General features: G+C 35.5%; 1 protein-coding gene across 4 annotated transcripts in view; it reads left to right on the top strand.

Annotated features, from left to right (window-relative positions):
* The window catches only part of LOC121383065 (uncharacterized protein ZK1073.1-like), a 95,560-nt gene that overhangs the window by 8,972 nt on the left and 61,865 nt on the right, over window positions 1-24,723 (top strand). For all 4 annotated transcript variants that reach the window (XM_041512833.1, XM_041512832.1, XM_041512831.1 and 1 more), the window contains exons 3-4: window positions 13,727-13,784; window positions 15,317-15,434. In XM_041512833.1, coding sequence (XP_041368767.1) covers window positions 13,727-13,784; window positions 15,317-15,434 — 176 coding nt within the window. The remainder of the gene's footprint in view (window positions 1-13,726; window positions 13,785-15,316; window positions 15,435-24,723) is intronic.

The following is a 24,723-nucleotide window of genomic DNA, read 5'->3' as shown; positions in this document are numbered from 1 at the left end:
TTAAAATAATTTTTGAGCAATGTATGCATGGATTTACCTTGCAATTGCATACACATGTTTGCAGTATATATCTATTGAAATTTTAATTGTATTTTGTAACTGGAAATAATTATGTCATCATGACTGTTCTATCCTGTACAATGGTCATTTGTGTTTTTTTCTCATGTCAGCCAAAATGGTATAATATCAGTTAAAAGATGTGATATCTGGACTGTCCTTTTTGAAAGAATATGCATGTAAAAGAACCCTTGCTGCTAATTAATAAGAGAAATAGTCCTGTTATGGGCCATGTGGCTGTGAGTTTCTTTTCTTATTATTTTCTATCTTAACTGCAAATGTTGTAAAATTAATGTTTTTAGAGGTTTATAAAATTTTATATTAAGATGTGTACAATTTACTTAAAGATTTGAACTTTAATGTTAATAAAATGCTTCTGAATTGTGAAAAAACCCCTCAAAATGAACAAGCAAATAACAGCAAATTGGATGTTGTTTGCAAAAAACCCCAAACATCACAATTTAAAGTTAAAAGCAAATGCCAATTAGGGATGTTGAGGATGATAATTAATTATAAGCCAGCAGTATCCAGTTTTAACTTCCTAGAGGATATACAATTGTGCATGTCACAAGGAAAGGGGAGTGAACACCCCCATTTGCCTCCACACTGGCAATAAATGTTTTAATGAATTTCATCTAAAATTTCATATGATTGCTTGTCTGGCATCATTTAAGAAGGGTGATCTTCAGCTTGCCTTGAGTTTGCTAATGTTGAAGACTGATGTTGATGAACACCTTGGATTCAAGATTAACATAAATGAGAATACTTCATACTATTTTTTAATTGTTGTAACTGTTCAAGATTGATTGAAAGTATTACAGCACTGAGGTGGAGAAGAGGTGTCTGTATATGTGTAGGCTATTTTTGTGTCAAGGTGAGATTGTATGGCTATTGGCCAAACATTTCATGTTTTCATTGTCCATATATTAATAGTTGGCATGGAGTATTATTATTAAGTTACACTGTGTAGTTCACAACAAAGAACATTGCATTAGGCTAATTCCATGTATATTATATTTTTAATCTATCGATATCACATCACATTTATATATATATTTATATATATAGCATGCAGTCCGGTAAATCATAACTGACAGCTATAAATATGCATGTCATGGTATATATTGGTTGGTCAAGGCCCTGCCATGCATTCCATTGGTCTGTAATTTACATTCTGTTAATAGAGTATTTGTCACGAGTGTTTTATAATGTGGAAAATATCAACCGAGTCTAGACTATATGTTAATTGGTATAAATTTTGTCAATGCTCTGTTGAGACAAATACCGATGAAATCTAAACAAGGTTGATATTTTACATATTAAAAACATGAGTAGCAAATTCTGTTTAACCTACATTTCTAAAAATAACATTTTAATTTGATATTTAATAAATCACAGTTCTAGAGTCAACTTCATTAATAATATAATGTCATTACAATTGTAATAAAGTTTTTATTGGTCATTAATGGTAATGGAAGTCAATCAAAAGGTTAAATGTTTATACATGCAATTTATATACCAGAAGTATTTATAATTAACGAACTGGAACTGGGCCATAGCAAAGATAAGACACTCATAATATACATGTGTATTTTCAAGTATATTCATATATTATGTATAATTTTATTACTGCTCCCCAGATACACAACTTCCAAATACATACAAGTGTATGTAACACAGAATTTTTTTTTTTTTTTTTTTTTAGGATTCCATTGAAATCATAAAATAATGTAATATAGATATTTTTGGATTTAATCTCATAATCTCAAACTTCCAACATAAAATCTGGGATTTACAGAAGCACAGAATTGTGCTAAATTGACAGCCTGTACATAAAATACCAATACATGTATACCACTGTTTATGTATAACAGTGATTATATGTGTGTATTTAGGCGTATCATAAAATATTGTTTGTTTCCGGTTAACCGACCGACCCTAATTTGAACCTGCCGACCCTAAAACCTTTTTTGTATATCCAAAAAAGTTTTTTTAATATAACAACGATTTCCACGAAAACATTACAAAACTATCACAAGCACTAATTTGGTGTCATTTAGGGGATAACCCTACTGTGTTTTCCGATTTGCGGACGTATATCGGTGGTTTTACTGTCGCAAATTTAGTTTTATTGGCGACCCGTTAGCCACGAAATGTTTTCTTCTAACGATTGGTGGAGTTACTTCCCTTCAAATTGAAGTTCGGTAACTTTCGTGAGATATCCGGTGAAGAGTCGGAAAATTGTTTTCACGAATATATGCGATCTTTTCCAATTTACTCTACATCTAGCGTAGCGAGGTGTTCCGATTAATAATAATAATAACTATATTTAATGATTTACTCCAGCGACAAACTGGCCTTGTAGAAATTTAGTGACCTTCTGATAAACTAGGGGAGGGAATGTTTACCGATACTGATGGAATTTACTGCCAAATCAAATGATTAAATATGTCAGTAAGATCTCGATGCGTTTCGTGTGTTTGTGTTTGATGTCCAATAGCCGATGATATTAAAGATAAAAATCAATGTGCTCTAGTGGCGTCGTTAAATAAAACAAACTTTACTTTTCAACATTCGTTTGAGCATCCTGAGCATTTGTACTGCATTTCTATTCATTGGACCAATTGATTGCTTCAAACCAAGTGTGTACTTTAATACTGGATGCATACAGAATAAAACTAACATTGCAAATTATAAAATTGGTAAGTCTACCATTTCTTAGATACACTAGGAAAGATAATATTCATAAAAAAATGTTTAAATGTTATTGTTGGACAGATAAATATAGAACCCTTCTTTTTAGTTTTCATTAAAAGAAATTGTTATAACTTATTTACTGGTTTCTATCCAATTAAGGTTCAACCAAGTCTGTCCTGGACCAGTACAGACGTTAAGTGTTAGTATGAGAGTAAACCTTCTGCCTATTATTAAACAGCAAGGGGTCTTTTGTATGTACTCTCCCACAGATAGGTTAGCACCATGTTGCCCTCAAAATCAAAATGTCTTGCCTTTTATAAATTTATAAGTTGCCCATGTGAAAAGAAGCCTTTAAACACACCTATGTGGATAGTACTACATATTTCCTTTTTAAAATTAAGTTATGAAATAGATATAGAAAATAAAATGGCCATAAGGTTTTTGTCCTTTTGAAAATTGTATAATGGAAAAAAATAAACCTTATATTTAAAACTGCACATAAAATATGCCCCCAAAACGTCACTTTACCATGCCTTACTTCATTTCTAGGGAAAACACTGCGATGAATGGTATTGTTGGTTTGCATAATGCATTTCTATACATGCAGAGGTTATTTTGGATACCGGTAGTCAACACCTTTATTTAATATCCATAAATAAAATGTTTTTCCTACCTACCTACCCTATATTTTTCCAGCATGTAATAGGAAACAAGTAAAAAAAAAATTCCAGCCTTATTCTGGGGGTCCCAACCTGAAAACAAAGGGTCCCAAAACCACACAAACGACAGAGAGCTGCGGACAACAAATCACATGTATACTATGTTTCATTAAAGTAAATTTAACAAGCTGTGTTGTTTTTCCTTTCGGGAAATCAATGTCGGTATTCATTGTTTATTCTTTCAAAATCAACATTTCACTTTGATCTGTATAATTATTTGAACCATTTCCTGCAAGCTAAATGACACTCACAATACCATGCGTTGTTTATGAATCGTGCTACTTGTTTGTTAATGCAAATCAGAACATTTAACCAATTTTGTTTTATTCGCCCGGGAATTTCCGATTGTGTTCGGCCTGTTGACGAGAAGTTCCGAATGATCGCAAATCCGCGATCTCTTTCCGGAAATTACCAACTTTACCCGATTAAGCACAGCAAAGGATAAAGACGCAGTGTTCCCAGAGAGTAAAACTTTTTGTTTTCGATATGGGGAATCCCCATTTGAATACGCAGTTTATAGGTAGAAAAGAAATAGTGTGTTACACAGAATGATCGATATCTTTGATAGTGGACAGGGTTACTGAAAATGTCAGATATTTTATGCGTCCCACGGGACGCAGTATCTCTATTTTTGCGGGTCCAGTTAAGTTTTAGTGCGTCCTATACGCAAGTTTTGTGCGTCCGGTAAATCCCTGCATATGTATTCTGATTGCAGTTGCACTATTTTCAAAACACAAATTCAAAATGCTAGATATTCAAGGTGAGAGTATAACTACATGTACATATGTATAAGCCATTTCTACATGTAGCTGTAAAACTAATGAAAAACCTGCTGGCAGGTTTGGCTGTACCAGACGTGGGAGTTTATTGAGTGTTCTCAGTTTCCGGGATATTTGTTTTTGCTATTATAGAGAGTATTTGGCTCAAACTCAATGCATGGATAAGTAGATTTGAATAATTCAGGAACTACAAGTACATACATTGTAATGTGGAATTGCTGGCAGGCCAGCATGGTGCTGATCCAAACAGCATATGTACTGTACAATGTATAAATTACAGACTTAAAAGTCACAACACCAAATGGTATTTATGTATGTGTAATGGCTGCTCAACAACAATGCATATTGTACATAGCATAGAATTTTAATGTTTAAAATGTGTGAGTACCATCAAACAAAAATTAAAGTTTGTTGTTTTGTTTAACAACACCACTGGACCACATGGATTTATTTATCATTGGCTATTGAATGTCAAATATTGGTAATTTTGACCAAGGCATTTGATATACCAGTCGTAGTGCACTGGGTGGAACGAGAAATAGCCCAATTGGCCCACCGACGGGAATTGATCCTAGACCGACCATGCATCAGGCAAGCTCTTTACTACTGGGCTATATATACTACTCAAAAGAATTTAAGGGTCAAAAATTTATAACCAAATAAGTTTCAGAGTGTATTAGATTGATGATGTAAACTACACCAAAAATTTAATTTATTGTTCCATATTTACAAAAAAACACAAATAAACGTCACTGTATACAAGAAAGTCACATGACATGCTGTCAAAGTTGAAGGTTGTCAAACATGGATTTTACACATTAAAACATTCGTTAAATAGTGTGTGAATCCACCCCTGGCGCGAATACACTCGACACATCGTTGCCTCGTGCTGTTGATCAGACGTCTGAAGAACTCTTGGGGAATGGCCTGCCACTCTGCCATAAGAAGTTGACCCAGATCATGAAGGTTGGCCGGAGGGGCATGGTTATCCTGAGACTCTCCTGCCTAATTCGTCCCAGGCGTGCTCTATTGGGGCCAAGTCAGGCGAATATGCTGGCCAATCCATCCTGGCGATACCTTGTTGTCTGAGAAAGTCCGTTACCACCCTGGCGCAGTGGGGTCTGGCATTGTCATCCTGCAGAACTGCCCCGCCGCCAATCTGCTGAAGGCCTGGGAGAACCAACGGCCGGATAATCTCATTCAGATAGCGGATTCCATTCAGATTGCCATCCACCACATAGAGGGGGGTACTGTGGTGGATATAGATGCCGCCCCACACCATGATGCTGCCACCACCGAACCGGTGACGTTGTCTAACGTTAACGTCAGCGAAGCGCTCCCCAGGACGTCTGTAGACATGAACCCGACCGTCGTTGAACTGGAGACTAAACCTGGACTCATCAGTGAACATCACTCGACCCCACTGAACACGTTGCCACCGCAGATGAAGTGTGCACCAGTGACGTCTGGCCGTTCTGTGACGTGGTAGGAGTGGTGGTCGAACAGCCTGGCGACGGCAGCGTAGATTATTGGCTCTCAGACGATTGCGTATGGTTTGATCAGACACTCGATTTCCAGTCGCAGTCCGCAGATTGTCACGTAATCGGCGTGCAGTGGTTGTGCTTTGACGTAGAGCCATATTGGTGATGTAGCGGTCCTCTCTATTTGTAGTGCTTCTGGGTCTTCCCGAACGTGGACGATTTCGAACAGAATTCGTTGCTTGGTACCGTTGCCACAGTCGGCCAACGACACTCTGACTGACACCAAGCCTCAGAGCAACATTTCTTTGCGTATTGCCATCCTGAAGCCAAGCAATAGCCCTTCCTCGATCTTCGATAGTCAGTTGACGTCGTACCATTGTCGAATTTGGAGTGTGCACCGTACACGAACGCAAGCTCCAATTATACGGAAATTCAGCATTGGGAACATGGAATACACATGCAAAGCGTGCAAATGAAGCGCTTTGTGAAAAAGCAAGTTATGGGCACTTAGCAGACCTTTCGCTTTCGCCCTAATTTACGTGCAGATGTAAGCATGTTTTCGCCATTAGAACTAGTCGACAGTGTCAATGACAGTGGATTTTAATTCATTTATGGGTAGCTTAGACCCACTTTTGTCAAAATGGAACAATACCATGCGTGGCATTATGGTCTAGCTAATATAATTGACATTCAGAAAATAATGTCGAAAATATCGTCTGACCCTTAAATTCTTTTGAGTAGTATATGTACTTTCCCCCTAGCTGCAAACACCTTATCTCCACTAGGGTATTGTAAGATAATGTATGCATGCTGATGGAAAGTTAAAGTTTGACCAGTTGTGGTGCACTGGTTGGAACGATAAAAACCCCAATCAGTTGGATAGATCCACCAAGGTGGTACGATCATGCGACACAAGCATCTCAAGTGATCTCTCAACCGACTGAGTTAACTTATTTTCGTGCTTATATCCAATCAAGGTTCAAGCACCCTGTCTTGGGCACACACATCAACTATCTGGGCTTTCTGTCCAAAAAAAAGAAGAAAGAAATGTTTATTTAATGACGCACTCAACACATTTTATTTACGGTTATATGGCGTCAGGCATATGGTTATGGACCACACAGATTTTGAGAGGAAACCTGCTGTCGCCACATAGGCTATTCTTTTACGACAGGCAGCAAGGGATCTTTTATTTGCGCTTCCCACAGGCAGGATAGCACAAACCATGGCCTTTGTTGAACCAGTCATGGATCACTGGTCGGTGCAAGTGGTTTACACCTACCCATTGAGCCTTGCGGAGCACTCACTCAGGGTTTGGAGTCGGTATCTGGATTAAAAAACCCATGCCTCGATTGGGATCCGAACCCAGTACCTACCAGCCTGTAGACGATGGCTAACCACGATGCCACCAAGGCCGGTCCTTTCTGTCCAGGATAGAGAGTTAGTTATTAGTGAGAGAGAAGAGGGTGTAGTAGTCTTACACAGGTCTACCCACTGAATGAATGAATGAATGTTTAATGACACCCCAGCACAAAAATACATCGGCTGTTGGGTGTCAAACTATGGTAATGCAAATAAATAAAGTGATGATCAACATCAATATAAAAATTCAAGATTTAAACAAAAACAGTGTAAAGAACTGTGCAAAAACACAAATATCACATAATTTTACGGATACTGAATTTTACTCAAAACTTAAATTTTGTGCTGTATTGGCCATTCTCAAAGAGAATGTTACACCACTGCACCACGGTGAGGTTACAGCACATGCAGGGGTCTACCCACTGAGTCGTTAAAACTCGCTCTGGGTGGGAGCTGGTACCGAGTTGCAAACCCAGTACCTACCAGCCTCATGTCCTTATGGCTTAACCACGACACAACTGAGGCTGGTAGATTTAATTTACTACTAGAGTAGTTATGTCTGTATAAAACACAGAGATGTAATGTGTGATTGAATCGCAGTAGTGTGTGATAATTGATTGGCATGTAACAGTGTTAACTTCCTGAAGCTGTAGATGAGGGTTTTGGTTGCAGTCAATATTTCCTGTTATTCTTTATGTGGTCCCTTACATGTATTTCTTTCCATCAGTATATTCACATGTATGTGCATACTAGAAAGTATAAAAGGCTCTTTGATAACCATAGCAGCGCTATATATATATATATACACACACACACACACATACATATATCTGCTAAATGCATTGAGGTGAATAGTTACAATGCATGCAAAATAGGCGGAGTGTAAAAAGAAGCAAAATATCATACGATGCTGCCTACTAATGAACATGTATGCATTTTCAGGGTATGACAATTTTTTTTAGAAAAATGGGTTTGTAAATTCCACTAGCCCACCAAATTAAAGCACTAGCCCAAATTTCTGATCAGTTACAAGAAATTTTATATAATGCTGAAAAACTATAAAATATATTAAAGGGTGAACTTTTTAAAGAGACCAAACATTGATATTATTGCAGAACAGGAATTTTGTTATTATTATGCTAATTATGTCATCAAATTCTGCATCATCACTCACATGCCACTTTCTGCTTATATGCAAGTGGGTGTTAAAGATACATTATAAAATCTCACAAGTTGATTTGTATTTTACAAAGAATGGCTTAATTATATTGCAGTAGTTTGTAATCATTTCTAATAAGCAGTCCATTTTTAGACCTACATGTACATGTAGTTGATGAAATAGACGTTCACAGGCATCGAAATAAGTCGAGAACGGTCGTTCAGGTTACCGGGAGGTTACCACATGTTAGAAAAGTCGAGAACGGTGTTTCGTTCTCGAAAAAAAATTCAACGTAACGGTAGTTTCGTTTCCGAATGTAAACCAGGCAATGCATTCAGGACTTCTACGTTTCATTAGCTCGTCAGGAATTGCATCGATGTTCGCACGCAAGTCACTCCGTGTTTAAGCAGCGTCCACTAGGTGAATTTATGTCCGCGTTTTGTTTTCTCGTACAAAATTGCACCGATGTTCGTGCGCGCTTGTGCAATTGCAAAGCAATTTTGGCAATCCACGTTTAAGCAGTGCCCACTAGATAAATTTACTTCCGGATTACGTTTCTCGTACCGATGTTAGCGCGCACCGTTACAATTTCAGAACGACCGCGTAGTAGTAACAGGAATTCAATTCTAACTTTCATATAGTTGTGGAAACCTATAGGTTACCAGACTATATTTTGTGGTAACCTGTAAATGGGTTACCAGACACAATGCTTATTTCGATGCCTGCAGACAGACAGACAGACAGACAGACAGAGAGAGACAGAGAGAGATATGTTTGTACGTTTATCTCATTTGTTATTTAGCTCTTGATTCTGTTATATTTTAATTCCATCATGCGCTGAAATACATCTTAGATATCCTGATTTTTCACACTGTCCCAATTAAACCCTCCACTCATTCTGTGCAATCTTATTTCCAGCAGGCCATATGTTTTTCATTGCTGCTAGGACATACAAATTCTTTTAACCGGATATATTTGTATTTAAGAAACACAAACAACAGCCGGCCATATTTTACTTCCTGTTTCAAGTCCTGCACGGACCACAGTTATCATGCATATATTGCTGCTGTACGACATTCAGTAGCCGCTGCATGGTCCATAATTACTGGGTATCTTTTGGACAGTCGGCAATATATACATCTAGCTTCAAGCTTTTCCTATGACTCCAGAATGGATATCTTATTGATCCGCGGCGTCGAGTAGGGCAGGCGTGCAAATTCTGATCTGTTTGATGATCGGTCTGGCATTTTCCATTATTGATACTGCTCATTATCAGTCACAGTAGAACCCAGCTAGCATACATGACTATATGTAAGTTTACCAAATGTTTCAGTCTCTGCAATATTATCTGCTGGCTTCTTGTAATAAAATTTATGTATCAGTGTTTCTGCACTTGGAAAATTAATGTCTGGGACAATATGAAATGAGCAGAATTAATGCATGTATTAATTATGCATGTGTTTTAAATATGTTGCCATTGACCCTTAGGTGTATATAACTATAAAATATTAATCAATTATTCATAGATTCTGATTAATTCATGCCACTTTCATTATAAGTCATCAAATTCCACTGGTGTTATTGGGGTGTCCATTAAAGACAGCTGGTGGTATTATATGTTGTACTTGTAAGTGATGCAACACAAATGCTTTAATCAGGATTGTGTGGTGCTATGGAATTGAATGCAACCAGTCAACAGGGGTTGGGGGTGGGGGGCTCTGGCAGAAACCGGCCCTGCATGATGTGGGATTTTCTGAGTGTTTTGTTTCTTAATACATTTAATTTTTATTCCTCCACATTAGTATAATGGAGTGCAGGAAACATTTTTTTTTAGTGATAGTTTGTAATCACTTAGAAATTGAGTAGCAATAATATTTAACATTTTAGAATTGTGTGGTACGTGATCTCTGAACTTTGCTTAGCAAATCATGTTATGATACGTACTGACAAAATGTTAGTTATAGTTTGTTTTGTTTAACAACACCACTAGAGCACATAGATGTATTAATCATTGGCTACTGGGTGTCAGACACTTGGTAATTTTGACACAGTCTAAGAAAGAAAACCCACAACATTTTTCCATTAGTAGCAGGGATCTTTTATATGCACCATTCCATAGACAGGATAGCACACACCACAACCTTTGATATACCAGTTATGGCGCACTGGCTGGAATGAAAAATTTACCAAATTCCTGGAGTGTTCCTTCTAATTTTAGTTTTAGTTCATCTACAGGGATATCAGCTTTGAAAATGTGAGAATTAATACAATTACAAACATAAATAATAAATGATAAATAATAAACAAAATTGCTTAAATTTAAGTTGCCATTTAATCAAGTATTATTTTTTAAATATTCGTGTTCATTCTGATACATGTAAATAGTAAATATTATATACAGTAAATAAAAATGTGCATATATTTTTTATAGTGGTTTGATAATTATGTAAAATTTAACATGCTATACAAGGAGAAACAGGAATATTTTTAGTACTATACTGGTATAATATAGACTGTCTGTGTTAAGCTGCACACACAACATTGTTTGTGATTTTGTGATAATATTTTCTTTAAAATGTATAACTAAATTCAGTTTACAAATCTTAACTAGACTAAATAAAACAACGTGCTGCCAGTGCCATAGTTTATAAAATTACTTGTTGCATTTCAGTGAATTTGTCAAGAAATACATAAATTTATAATTTACACAATTATAACCTTAGGCTAGACGATATCGGAAACATTTAAAGATATGTGATTATGGCCTAAAAATAATTGAAAGATATGTATATATTTTGTTAGTGTCTGTTTGAGGTTGACTGGTGTGCACCTAAATATTCTCTGGCTAGACAGTCTGTAAGTGTTGCTAGTTGATCTAGACCTCGATGCATGTTCATTACCGATTTCATCTTTATATTAATTATCACTATTTGCTAGCTAGTCACTAAATGATGTTAATATTCATACAGATTTCGTCTTCGACAGGTTACTAGCTTTTTAATTCTTTACAAATACATACATGGACAGTGCATTGATAACCATTTTGAAATAAGATGATTAACCAACTGGTGGTATAAATTTGTTAAAGTTAAGAGTTTGTTTTGTTTAATGACACCACTAGAGCATATTAATTAAATCATCAGCTGTTGGAAACTAAGTGGTATATTTCCGTCAATGAACTTGCAGTGTCTAAAAACAGCACACCATGTAGTAAAGGTACATGTATTTCTTTTATTGCTATCTAATTCATTTTGTGAATAAAACTCCCCAATATTATGAGATCAAAGGACAGATTATCTTTTTATATATAGATATATATACCTGGTGTATATGTATGTGCGGTGTGTGTGTGTGTGTGTGTATCATTATTTTTAATTATGATGATGAGGCATAATAGAACTTGGTTCAGAGCTAAAGGTTCATGTTATATTTTTTGTTACGTTACATGTATATATAATCTCAGGTGCTCATTACGTGTTTGTTTGAAAGTGGGAGGCTATTTGGGAAAAGTAGGCGGCTAGATCTTCTGAGTGCAGTGAAGTGTATACATTTAATTATAATAAAATGTAAGCACAAAAAGTACCCTGAACCCAGCAGTAAAGCTGCGGAAAATCACAATGCGCCACCTACATGTATTAATATGATACTCCTTTGATACAACTATTTGGACAGGTCAAATTGACATCATGTAACCTTGTTTTGCACTACTTTCTGCACTGCTATACAACAAGGAACAATTTACAAAAGGAAAGGATATGCACAGTGGAATAATATTCATTCATAGTTTTCTTTGCTATTTGTAATGCTGAACAATCAGTATATTGGTCATCAGTATAATCAGTCTAGGATTGATCCCCGTTGGTGGGCCCATGGACTATTTCTCATTCCAGCCAGTGCTCCACAACTGGTGTAGCAATTAATTACAGGCCATGATATGTACTATCCTGTCTGTGAGATGCTGCATTAAATAAAAGATCCCATGCTGCTAATCGGAAAGAGTAGCCCATTATGTGGTGGCAGCATGCAGGTTTCCTCTCATTATCTGTGTGGGCCGTTACCATATGTCATAAATCAATATGCTCTAGTGGTGTTGTTAAACAAAACAAACTTTAACTTTTTGACCATATGTCTGACACCATATAATTATAGCTTAATTAAAATGTTTTGAGTGCATCAGTAAGTAAAACATTCCTTTCTTCTTCTGTTATGTCTGTAAACATGTATCTGTGTGTGAGGTTCAGATCAGCTAGTGGCCCTTGTGTACTTGTTCTGCACATACATGCTCATGTACATGTACACATACACCCCCAAGTGAGATATTCTGCTTTCAATGTGTTGTTAGGATGCCTGCATACCTTCATGAATTGGGAAGGAAAAAAAATGGATCACTGAGCCGCATGCACTTCATGAATACACCTATTATATGCCAAGGACACGGCTCTGTCACTACTTGTAAACATAATATTATTGCGAGTTAGGCCTGCGCGTCAGAACAGAATCATCTCATTAAGTACCATTACGGTTATACAGTGAACTCTTTCTATAAACTGGTTTCAAGGGGCGTTGATGAAAGTTGAAAGTTTGTTTTGTTTAATGACACCAATGGAGCACATTGATTTATTAAGCATCAGCTATTGGATTATTTTACAAGGGAACAGTTTTCTTTTTACAGTATCATTTTAGGATTCACTACACAAATGTTAAAGATTGTTACACAATTTAAAAATATTATAACCTGTAATTGCTAATCAATTTTCAACTGACTAGAAATGTTGCTGACATTTTTTTTTTTAAACAATATGTTCCCTACATACAGATTGTGATGTACATACATATACATGACATATATATACATGTACATTACATATATATACTGATCTCTGTGTAGACTTTTTTTTTTAGGGCTGAACCTATAATTCAAAGCTTGAAATAGCGACCTGCATAAAATAATCAATTTTTTAGACCTAGCACTAGCAGGTGAAATAAAAATTCACCAAACAAATTGCCAGTAATTTTTGAAGAGACAAATGTATGTACGATTATCTCAACTGCTGTTTAGTCATGGATACATCTTAAAGGTCCTAATTTTCCACACACTATTCCCTCACCCTGCAGGCCATATTTGTTTCAATTTGGACGGCTATTTAAAAAACAAAAACCCCAAACCAGCAGGCCTGCCTTTCATATAGACAAAACTCTCTGGCAAAGTCAAAGGTTGTGCCCATGCCAGGCATGCTTAAACAGTTCTCTGATGGAAGCATGCCAAAAATTACCCACACCCAGCAGGCCATATTTTACTTACTATTTTGATCCCAGCATGTAAATGGCTATTAAAGTTAAAAACGTTCCTTTAATGTGACTTGAGTATATATATATATATGATTATGAGATATAAAATATTATAAACATTTTCATTGAAATACAAATGTACAAGCATGTAATATATAGTTAAAAATATCTTTGTTTTCACAGGGAGATTTGAAGCACAAGCAGTTTGTTGTTTTAACTGTTCACGATTTAGGATGCAATCGTAAGTAATATTTTATTCCAAATCATTTTTTAATCCACTGAGCCATGATCTTTTACATACATAAGTAACACGTACATATATAACATAATATGTTATGTTATTAAGAAAATTAGATTCTATTGTGATTTTTTAAAATGTTGAAGATGCATATTATGTAATTCTGTTCAGTAACCTGTACATATCTTTTCTGAAGCCTAAAGTGGTGATATACATGTAATCAGTTTTAAAACCCAAAAAGTTGAGATATATATTTCTTGCCCACTGGACAGGTTTATCCAGCTTTTGCACGGTGCTAGAAAAATCTGTCCGACCCGAGGGCTAGACAATTTCTACATACGCATCACATCATAACTCATGTTTTACGACGATTGACGTCATAACTTATGGTTTTCAAAATTCTGTTTGCCATTTCATGTTGTATCATTGTTTTAAAAATATTTAAACAAATTAATATTTTCAACTTTATATTTATTAGTAAGTTGAACATTATATATTTATGTCGTTGCATAAGGTGGGCTATATTTTTCCGTGTATGATTAAATGAGTTGGCAGGTGAAATGTATACGAATCGTTCTAGATTACAGACCGTACTAGCTTACAAAATGAATGTTTTGTTACTGTAATTAAATGGGCAAGAAAAAGAATCAATCACCGTTGTGAGGTATAGATAAGGCAATTCCAACCCTCGGGACAAAATGTTTTTGTCCCTCGGGTTGGAATAGCCTTATCTATACCTCACAACAGTGATAGATTCTATTAATATATATATATATATATATATATGATTGATTGGATGTTGATCTCATACATTTAAATATAAGACCATGCAGTGGTAATTCATCTGATTTAAACATTTGGTCACCATGATATTTTTGTTAAAATACATAAAAAAGCAGTGTGCCAAACCTGTATCCACAAGTTTGTTTTATTTAACGACGCCACTAGAGCACATTGATGTTTTATCTTATCATCGGCTATTGGATGTCAAACATATGGTCATTCTGACACTGTTTTTTAGAGGAAACCCGCTGTCGCCACATATGCTACTCTTTTATGGCAGGCAGCAAGGGATCTTTTATTTGCGCTTCCCACAGGCAGGATAGCACAAACCATGGCCTTTGTTGAACCAGTTATGGATCACTGGTCGGTGCAAGTGGTTTACACCTACCCATTGAGCCTTGCGGAGCACTCACTCAGGGTTTGGAGTCGGTTTCTGGATTAAAAATCCCATGCCTTGACTGGGATCCGAACCCAGTACCTACCAGCCTGTAGACCGATGGCCTCACCATGATGCCACCGAGGCCGGTGATCATAATAAAACCAGAAATACTCCTCACGCCATCACTGCATGAGCACAATAAAATGTTGAAACACAGTAAAAGTAATTGATCCCGCGCTTAAAAACGTATTTTATGTACAGTACAGGTTTGAATACGAGCAACAGCTCACATATTACAGCAAATATTAAGTCTGAGAACTAGATTTATTTTACTGACATTCTGTTTTATTGCCGTCACCATTTCTTTGATTAGATTCGATGTGGACCAATTTCCTGTCCCATTATTCAATGGAAGAAATCACCAAACGAGCTGCATTCATCCACGTCGATGTGCCAGGCCAGGAGGACGAAGCCCCAGACCTCCCAGCTGAGTATGTCACTCGATTATAAACTGAACACTGATCTTATGCTAGTCTCAGACTACCAACTGTCAGCACAAAGTTGGCAAACTTTTGTCTTTGCTGTCATATGACTTCTACGACTGTTTAATTGCCAGTCTAATGAATGAATTAATGAATGTTTAACGACACCCCAGCACGAAAAATACATCGGCCATTGGGTGTCAAACTATGGTAATGCAAACAAATAAGGTGATGATCAACATCAATATAAAAATTCAAGATTTAAATAAAAACAGTGTAAAGAACTGTGCAAAAATACAAATATCACAGATAGATACTGACTTTTACTCTAAATTTCAATTTGTGCTGTATTGGCCATTCTCAAAGAGAATGTTACACCCCTGCACCACGGTGAGGTTACAGCACGCACAGGGGTGCCAGTCTAAGTGCTCTAACAACTGGATTTTTGTTGTATACAACTTCTACGCCTGTTTAGTTGTTAATCTGAGCACATCTGTCGTAAGTTGGAAGTTGGGGAAATTACATCACAACCGTTGAGTTGGCCAATTATGTTGTAACATTTGGCAGTCTGAGCTTAGCATTAGAATTTCAAGAGATAGCTGTCTCATGTTTTGTATGTTTAAAATGTGCATGTGAACTTCGTAGGTTGTAGTTCTGTGTCTTGGCACAGTACTGTCAGAGTTTTATTATCTGTATAAATTTCTATATTAATACTTAGTAACATTCAGTAATCTCCCCTGATGCCCCGTATTTCCACCCTGATCCTAAAATTGAAATTCAGTATTCCATTTTAAATTAACAACAGATATTATGTCCACATTTTGAATATATTTTCTACAGATGTGTAAACTGTTTATATTTTTATTATGTGAACTGAAGTCTAACTAAGAGTGTCCACTTGTATGTAGTATATATATTTTTTAATCTGTGCCATAGCTACATGCAGTTGTAAAATCAGACTTCAGAGATAAAACTCTTGACTGTACAGTTTTAAGATCTCCACTCTTTTTTTCATTTTGTCTTTTCCATGCATGGGTCAGAATGAAATTTTGTTTTCAGTTGTAGTTAGGATTATCATTTATTTTATCAGGTTATATTGCATGATTTTAAGTATATATATATATATAACAAAGGAAAGAAAGATAAAAGGATATTATTTTCATCACAGACCCAAGAAATTGAATTATAAACTTGTAAAAAATTTGACTGGAATCTCAGGCTATTACTGACATACAAGTACATGTACATAATAAGCAGTATGTGGGGATTGGTGAATGAACAAAGCAAGGAGAAACATAAAATTCACTGTCATATGTACCGTATATCATACCTCCACACCATGCATGCATGCAGACAGACAGACACACACACAGACACACACACACACACACACACACACACACACACACACACACACAGACAGACACACACACACACACACACACACACACACACACACACACACATCAGGGTTTTAGATTGTACCAAAGTTGAGACAATAAAGGGTGTGCCCAAAATATAAGTATGCCCAATGTACAAACTTGCTGACCTCAAAATATTTCACCTCATAATCAATGGAATGTTGAGCTGTAATTAGATTAAAATAATTTGAAATGCATTTCTGAATAAGTACAACTGTTATCCAGCTATTAATTAGTAACATTATTGAACTAAAAAAAGGTCATTTGTTTTTAAGTCCGGCTTTATTTTATTTGGCTAAAGCATGAATTTGTTTAAACTTATAATGAATTATGTGTTGAAAGAAAATGCAAATCCATTGAAATATAAGACCACCCACCCACTCTCCCATTGTGTATACAAAAGTAATATTCATACTCATTATGCAGGGCTTTAGATTGCATCAAAGTCGAGGCGATCGATAAACATTGTGCCCAAAATAATCACTCCCAAATTAAGTACAAACATGCTGATGGTCAGCCTGATCTCAAAACATTTCACCTCAAAACCACTGAAATGTTAAGTTTAATTAGATTGTAATAACTTGAAATGCATTTCTGAATATTGACAACTCTACTGCAGCTATTAATGCAGTATTGAACTAAAACGACCTTCCTGCACTCAGAAAAGTCCCCGTTGGTTGTGCCCAAATTAGTGAGATCTAAAGCCTTGTTATTCTTCCTTGTTGAGAAGCTTTAAGTCATATGTGCATTGCTACATATACTTAAATAAAGATTGCATACTTTCAGATTTGAAAGTTTTTTGGTGTGTATTTAAATGCTAATGTATTTAGAATTAAAGAAACATCACCACTACATGTATATATGTCCCTGACCCCACTACGGTATTTTGTTTAGCTTTCAGACTTATTATTCTGTAACAATACAGAGTTGTGTGGCAGCTAGCCTAATCTTTTATTCTATTTAAAAGTTTGTTTATTTGAATCATGACTGAACAAGTGCATTTATACTGAACCACAATACACCCACATATTTCAGAGAGTTATTAATCTACCTTTAGATGCACATATAAAACGTTTGTTTTGTTTAATGAGACCTCTAGAACACATTGATTAATTAATCATCGGCTATTGGATGTCAAACATTTGGTAATTCTGACACATAGTCATCATAGAAAACCCGCTACATTTTCGCTAATACGTGAAGAGATCTTTTACATGCACTTTTTTCCACAGACAGAAAACGACATACCACGGCCTTTGACCAGTTGTGGTACTCTGGTTGGAACGAGAAAAAATCCCAATCAGTTGAATGAATCCACCGAGATGGTTCGATCCTGTGATGTACAAATGCACTTCATTACTAAATAACTATTGATTGGGCCATCTTTTGTGGCTACTTAAACCCAGTTTGTTTACCAGTGTTTGACAACCAATAGCCGATGTATTTTTGTGCTGGGGTGTCTTTAAACATTCATTTATTCATTAAGTCATTCAAACCTGGTTTAACTGTATATTTATTTGCTTGATTGTCAGGAATTTTTTTTTTGTCCGGCTGTGTGAAGAATCAATATTAGGGAGTCCTGTTGTGTATTCACAGTACATATATCAAAGACCCTTTAGAAAAATCTATTGCTGGAGCATAATTGTTTAAGGATTTAGCTGAAGAGACTGTAATATGAAACTGACAGAAAGGTCAAGAAATCAGTCATGGACATTGCCATTCTTTGTTATGGTTAGTGATATGTGGATGGACACCCTATCCTGATCACTCAGCCATACAGGATGTAAATATTGGCTGTCCGGAGGTCAATGTCAGGTCTAACTTAATAAAAGTCAGGGCTTGAATTTTTTTTTTTTTCACCACTATTTCAGTCAGAATAGTGCATTTCGAAATGTACTATTCCGACTGAGAATGTACAGTTCCACTAAAAATGCTTGTAATAACTGAAGAGTAGATATTTACAAATGTTAACTTTGATATTTTAATATACTTACCTGTGATACTTATATTTTTGCACAGCTCTTTACACCGTGTTTTTAACTTAATTTTTGAATTTGTGCATTGATATGGTGATCATCAAGTCATTTATATACATGTATTACTATGATGGTGTATCTACCATTGTTCAACACCCTATATAGCGGATGTATTTGTTGTGTAGGGATGCTGTTAAACATTTTCAAAATGTGTTAAAAATAATGCAGTCAGCATAAGAATATCTACCAGCTAGTCTGTCTTATTGGAACTAGAATGCCATGGGGTTTTTCCCCCAATACAGTTATTCATGTCATCACTATACTCAGTAGATAGTCCCTATAGCTACTTACTTTTCTCAAACCACCTCATACCGAAAATTCAAATATAATGAACACCCTACAAATAATTGTCCATTTTTTAAATACTGTAAACTGAATTACTATTGCAACATGCTTTATTTGTGAATATGCACTTTAGGTCACATATTCGCAATGTATAAATTTCATGTATGCTAGCTATACACTATATACTTTCTATAATTATTGGTGATGTGAAGCACATGGGGTATTGTATAACTGCTGTTAAATAGACCTCATATGATACATGTAGGGCAGTCAGATTGATCTATGAAATACTAACAAGTTACAACCCACAAACACATTTTAAGACCTAATTCTGAATACCCATGTTTTCTAGTGCTTGGTGTAATACTAGTACTGGTTACTAACCCATTTACAAAACATGGTAATTTTTTACCATATGGTCTAATTATACCATGTTGAAAAAGTACCATATATGTTTTACACCAAAAACTAGAAGACATGGTTATTAGGTCCTAAAATGTACATGTAATTTAAACTAAAGAAAACCTCAAACAACAATAAAAAAACCCCATATACTGATCATCAGTTTAAGCATGCATAATTTACTCAGTGACCAGTGCAGTGAATGTTTCGTGCTGGGTGTCGTTAAGCATTCATTCTTTGTTGCACAAGTAACGTATTCTGTTTATGTTAAGGAATTTTGCAGCAATGTATCTGAATGACCTTTTCTTTGTGATCTGTTGTCTGTATACATGCTCAAAACCTCCTGGCCAATATTAATGCTTATTTCTTGTCTTATTATGGTTTCCTTGATTGTTTAACAAAGTCTGCCAAAAGCATAACTATGAACATATGGGTAAACAATGACTATACAGATCTGTACATGTATGTTAAGTGGGCTTGTTGTCATAAAAATATGGGTACCATTTAGTACAACCATTAAGTGGTTTGCAAATTACCCATAAATAAGTAAAAACAAGACTTAATCAGTTCACACTTGGCAGGCGTATGGGAAGTGCCTTTTGTAATTAATATGTGTATTGCTTATACATGATGGTAGTCCCCTAGGTATTGGATATATGTTGTGGGACATTATGATGCCATTCAGTAGCAATAAAATGTCCAGTGATCAGCGATATACAGGTACATATTTGCTTTGTTTTTAGTCAAGCCTCAATTGCTGAGGCTAAAATACACAACAAATATTTTTGGGAAGGTCCCATGTCTGATGTCATTGGGAAGATTTGTTTTTAAAGATACTGAATGATGCAAGGCACCACTGTGGAATTAATTTAGGCCTAAAAACAAATATGTGTGTTTCCGGTTTCCCAACCTGCCCTAATTTTATTTAGTGACTGATATTTTTTTGTTTATTAATGATCCCTGATTTTTTGCAATATTGGTAAAATAGATTTGGAACACCTCAGCCAATTAATGTTTGTTTCTCGGTTTGATTTGATTTTAAAAAAAAAGAAGTCTACCTACACCTATCCTGTTTTTTAAGAATAAAACACATATTATTTTGTTTAGGCATTATCAGAACAGACATAATTACACAAATATTTACAAATTGGGAATTTTCAGATACACATGCTTTTGGGAAGGGGCCCATGTTCAGTACCACAGAATGCCTGGATCAATCCCTGCAACACCCATGTACTATGTTCATAGCCTTTAGTTTTATTTATATCCATTTCCAAGGGTTAAAACTAGAGTCTGTGACTTTCATATATGTAAAGGTCAGAAGATTTTTTATCTTCTAAATCTTATTTATGTTGAGTTTCCTATTTGTGACTTGAGAGGTGTGAAAATTATACTGCTAGAATTGTGTAGAGAAATGTATTTAAACTGTGATTTCTTCATACATGTGTACCTACTAGACCATTTACTACTAAATAAGTGGGAAGCTTCCTTGACCCATGGGGAAAAAATTTGTGAATTTGTTTATTCTGTACTCCCATGAAAATGATGTCATGCACTCCATGAATCCAGTAGGTGTGGTCAACAATGTACTCAGATGACCGTTTAGGCCCATGGAGTCGATTGACCTCTTGTTAGTAGTAAAATTATGCAGCATTTTTACAAGTTTACTAATCATTTCTCTTAAACTGTCGAGATTAGTTAAATTTTGAACAATAATTCATCAAATTTACCCTTACTCATCAACTTTTAACTTTTAAGCGATTTTCTTGATCACTGGTTATATGGGGAAAAAAGCCAATCTGGTCCAGAGAATGAGGGAGTTTTGACAAATATTATATTGATTGTTAAAAACTGAAAACACCTTACTATAACAGACACCAAATACAAGCAAAGTAAATTGTATAAACAGTCTTTGCCATGAATAAAATCAAGGCGAGCTGAAAATTACTCTCCTGAAATGGTGTTATAGTCCTTCCCACCAGGGAACCTTGTTTTCTTAGCTGATTGTTTTCTAAATTGTGTTTGTTTTTTGTTATTTCTAAAAGTTTTACGTTTCTTCTTACATCAAATCAAACTGAAATTATTTACAAAGAACACTGTTCATGGAGGCTGGGAAGGACAATAGATGATCAGTCGCATGAAGTTTCAAATAAAATGCATTAAACAATTTTATTGCAAGGTATAATCAATTTGCTCCTCTCCTAATTTAAATTTCCTAGCTACTGAGTGTGGAAGGGAGTGCAAGTAATCATTTGCCTTTCCTGGTCAAGACTGTTAGTATAACCTATAGTCTGTTTTATGTGCAACGTAAATTACATTGTGCGTAGTTACCAAGAAAATGTTTCACATTTAGCCAGTGTTTCCTACTTGGATGGACAGATGGATGTTTAATTACACCCCATAACAACAAAATAATGATAATACTAAATTAAGGCATCAAGTAATTTTCGTGAAAAGCACTTTGATAACATTATACACTCATTTTCAGAAAAAGTTAGCTACATGAGAAAATGCCCTTTATGTGGAACATAGGCTATCAGGAGATGAATCCTACACATGCAATCCAGAATGACTATAGTACCGGTAATTACCAATCACAGCAGACACCTCCCAACAGCAGTGGCTCCTGTACATCTGTAATTGTATGGAACTATCAGTTCTTGTAAGATACGGTAACAAGTATGTATAGCACCACATGGTAAGAGAAAGGGTTGGTTGGGTGTGATGAGCAACATGTGCTTTAGCTAAGCTAACAGCAAGGGTAAAATAAACACATGCAACTTTACCTAGTCAATTTTTCAAGCCATGTCTGGGATTTACCAGACATATACATATAGGCTTTCAGGTAATGAATAGGAAAATGTAATGAATAGCCTATGTCAGGTTGTTGGAAATCTGTTGTTGTATAGGTGAAACTTGGTGAAAAAGATCCTTTAAGAAAATGTATTGTATGTGCAGTGTAATTTGATTACAATTGTACATGTGCTACCATGCATGTATGTATACTTATCTTGTAATCACAATCAATATCCAAATATAATAATAATAATACAGTGAAACCCCTCTAAACCGGACACCCCTTGAGACCAATACAATTGTGTGGTTTTAAGAGGGATCTGGTTTAGTGAGGTTACGTTCTATCCTGGTTTTTAGAAAGTAACTCTGTAAGACATCCGGTTTTGAGGGAATTCTGGTTTACAGAGGGTCCGGTCTTCAGAGGTTTCACTGTAATTATAATTATGCAATTAAAATGTGTTCCTGATATGTACATGTATATGTACATGTACAAGTACATGTAAGTGCACTGTATTTAACTTGATACATTTATTTTTCATGAGTTTAATATTATCATTCAGGTTAAATTATAGACTAAATCATCTGTAGTTATAGTGATGAATTTAATATTCTTAACAGTAAGTCTAAGGTTCTTAACGACTACTTATTGAATTATAGTACCATCAACCTTTGTGTAGTTTATTCATTATTACAGGAACACGTACATACATGTAAAAGCATACTTTAATTGGAGTGGATTACAGTTGAGATGTTATAATGATCATTAATATTGAAATAGGGGCGGGATTTAGCTCAGTCAGTTGAACGCTTGCCTGAGGTGCTTTTGTTGCAGGATCGAATTACCTCGATGGAACCATTAAACTAATTGAGTTTCTTCTAGTGCACCACAACTGGTCAAAGACTGTGGTATGTGCTGTCCTGTCTGTGGGAAATTGCATGTAAAAGATCCCTTGCTGCTAATGGACAAATGTAGCAGATTTCCTGAGCTTTCCTGATAACTACGAGTCAGAATTACCAAATGTTTGACATCCAATAGAAAATGATTAATTAATCAATGTACTCTAGTGGTATCATTATCAGGAACAGACCTCACCATAAAGAAGTACATTGAGGGGAGTTATTAATTGTTCTCGTAACTTTGATTATGAGGAGTTATTTAGTATATTGATACTTTATAAACTTAAATGTGTGGGAAGCTAAAATGCTTTCCTTAAACTACATGTATAGCCTTAGCTAGGGGAGCAATGAGGACGAAAGTGATAGCTCCCCTTTTACCATGAGGTCTTGCAGATGAGGGTTATTTGTGGGTCAGGTTATCAGATGTATTTTAATTTAATTTAGTTATAATTTTTTTTATTTTTATTATTGCATATATAGGTATTTTGTTTTTTGGGTGGCATATAGTATTGGAAATAAACTGTCTCTGATAGTTTTTGAACTATAAACTGGATACACTTCCACATTTACACCCAAATGATGAGAGTGTTACTTAATTACCCTATGGATACTGCAGGGTTGAAATTCAGTGTTCTACTGCTAGTACGTGTGTTATCAAAGCTGTTGTATGTGATGTCCTGTCAATAGAGTACATGTCTTTTATTTTAAAATCCACATGCAGTGATACCCTTTGCTACTACTTGAGAAACATGCATACATGTACATGCATATGTGGTAACAGTGGGTGCATTGTTTCATTCCTTAAAGCAGGTGACAGTATATTCAGCCATTGAAATAAATCTCAAACAGTAGGTCAGGTATTGTATCAGTTACGTCTTGGGTTTTTTCCACAATAAATGCTTAGTTTGCAATCACGTTTTTGTTCGTAGTGCATGGTTTTTCACTATTTTCTCAGGTGATGGCACTTTAAGTGTAACGAATAATACCCAAACAAAATAACGTTTCTAATTATGTTTATTATATTTCTTATAACATCATTTTAATTGCATTAGACATGTAACATCTTCCAGGATTTCATCTCTTGGGAATTAAATGGGTTCTCTAAACACTAAACTGACTGAAAATGTTTATGTTAAGCTTGATTCTTTAGTTTGATCCATGTATCTGGTGTTTAGTACTGTATGATTCATTCTGATTGGCAACCCATTTTGCCTTCTAGATGAACTTTCGAAACAAAGTAGTAACCGAATCTGTTACGGCTGAGAAGTACCACATAACCTACCGGGTACTAACCGGTTACACTGACTAATTCGCAGAATTCTTGTTAATAATTAATGCCATATTGATTACTCCTGTGATCTGTTTGTAATTACCACCAGTCACACCTACATGTATGGCTGTAATTCTAACAGTTGAAAAAAGAATTTATGTTACCCAAGCTTTTCAAGTACATGTATGTTA

Source organism: Gigantopelta aegis, chromosome 10, assembly GCF_016097555.1.
Source record: "Gigantopelta aegis isolate Gae_Host chromosome 10, Gae_host_genome, whole genome shotgun sequence".
Classification (NCBI taxonomy): domain Eukaryota; kingdom Metazoa; phylum Mollusca; class Gastropoda; order Neomphalida; family Peltospiridae; genus Gigantopelta; species Gigantopelta aegis.
Note: the sequence above shows the minus strand (reverse complement) of the source record. Positions and strands in the feature narration are given on the sequence as shown.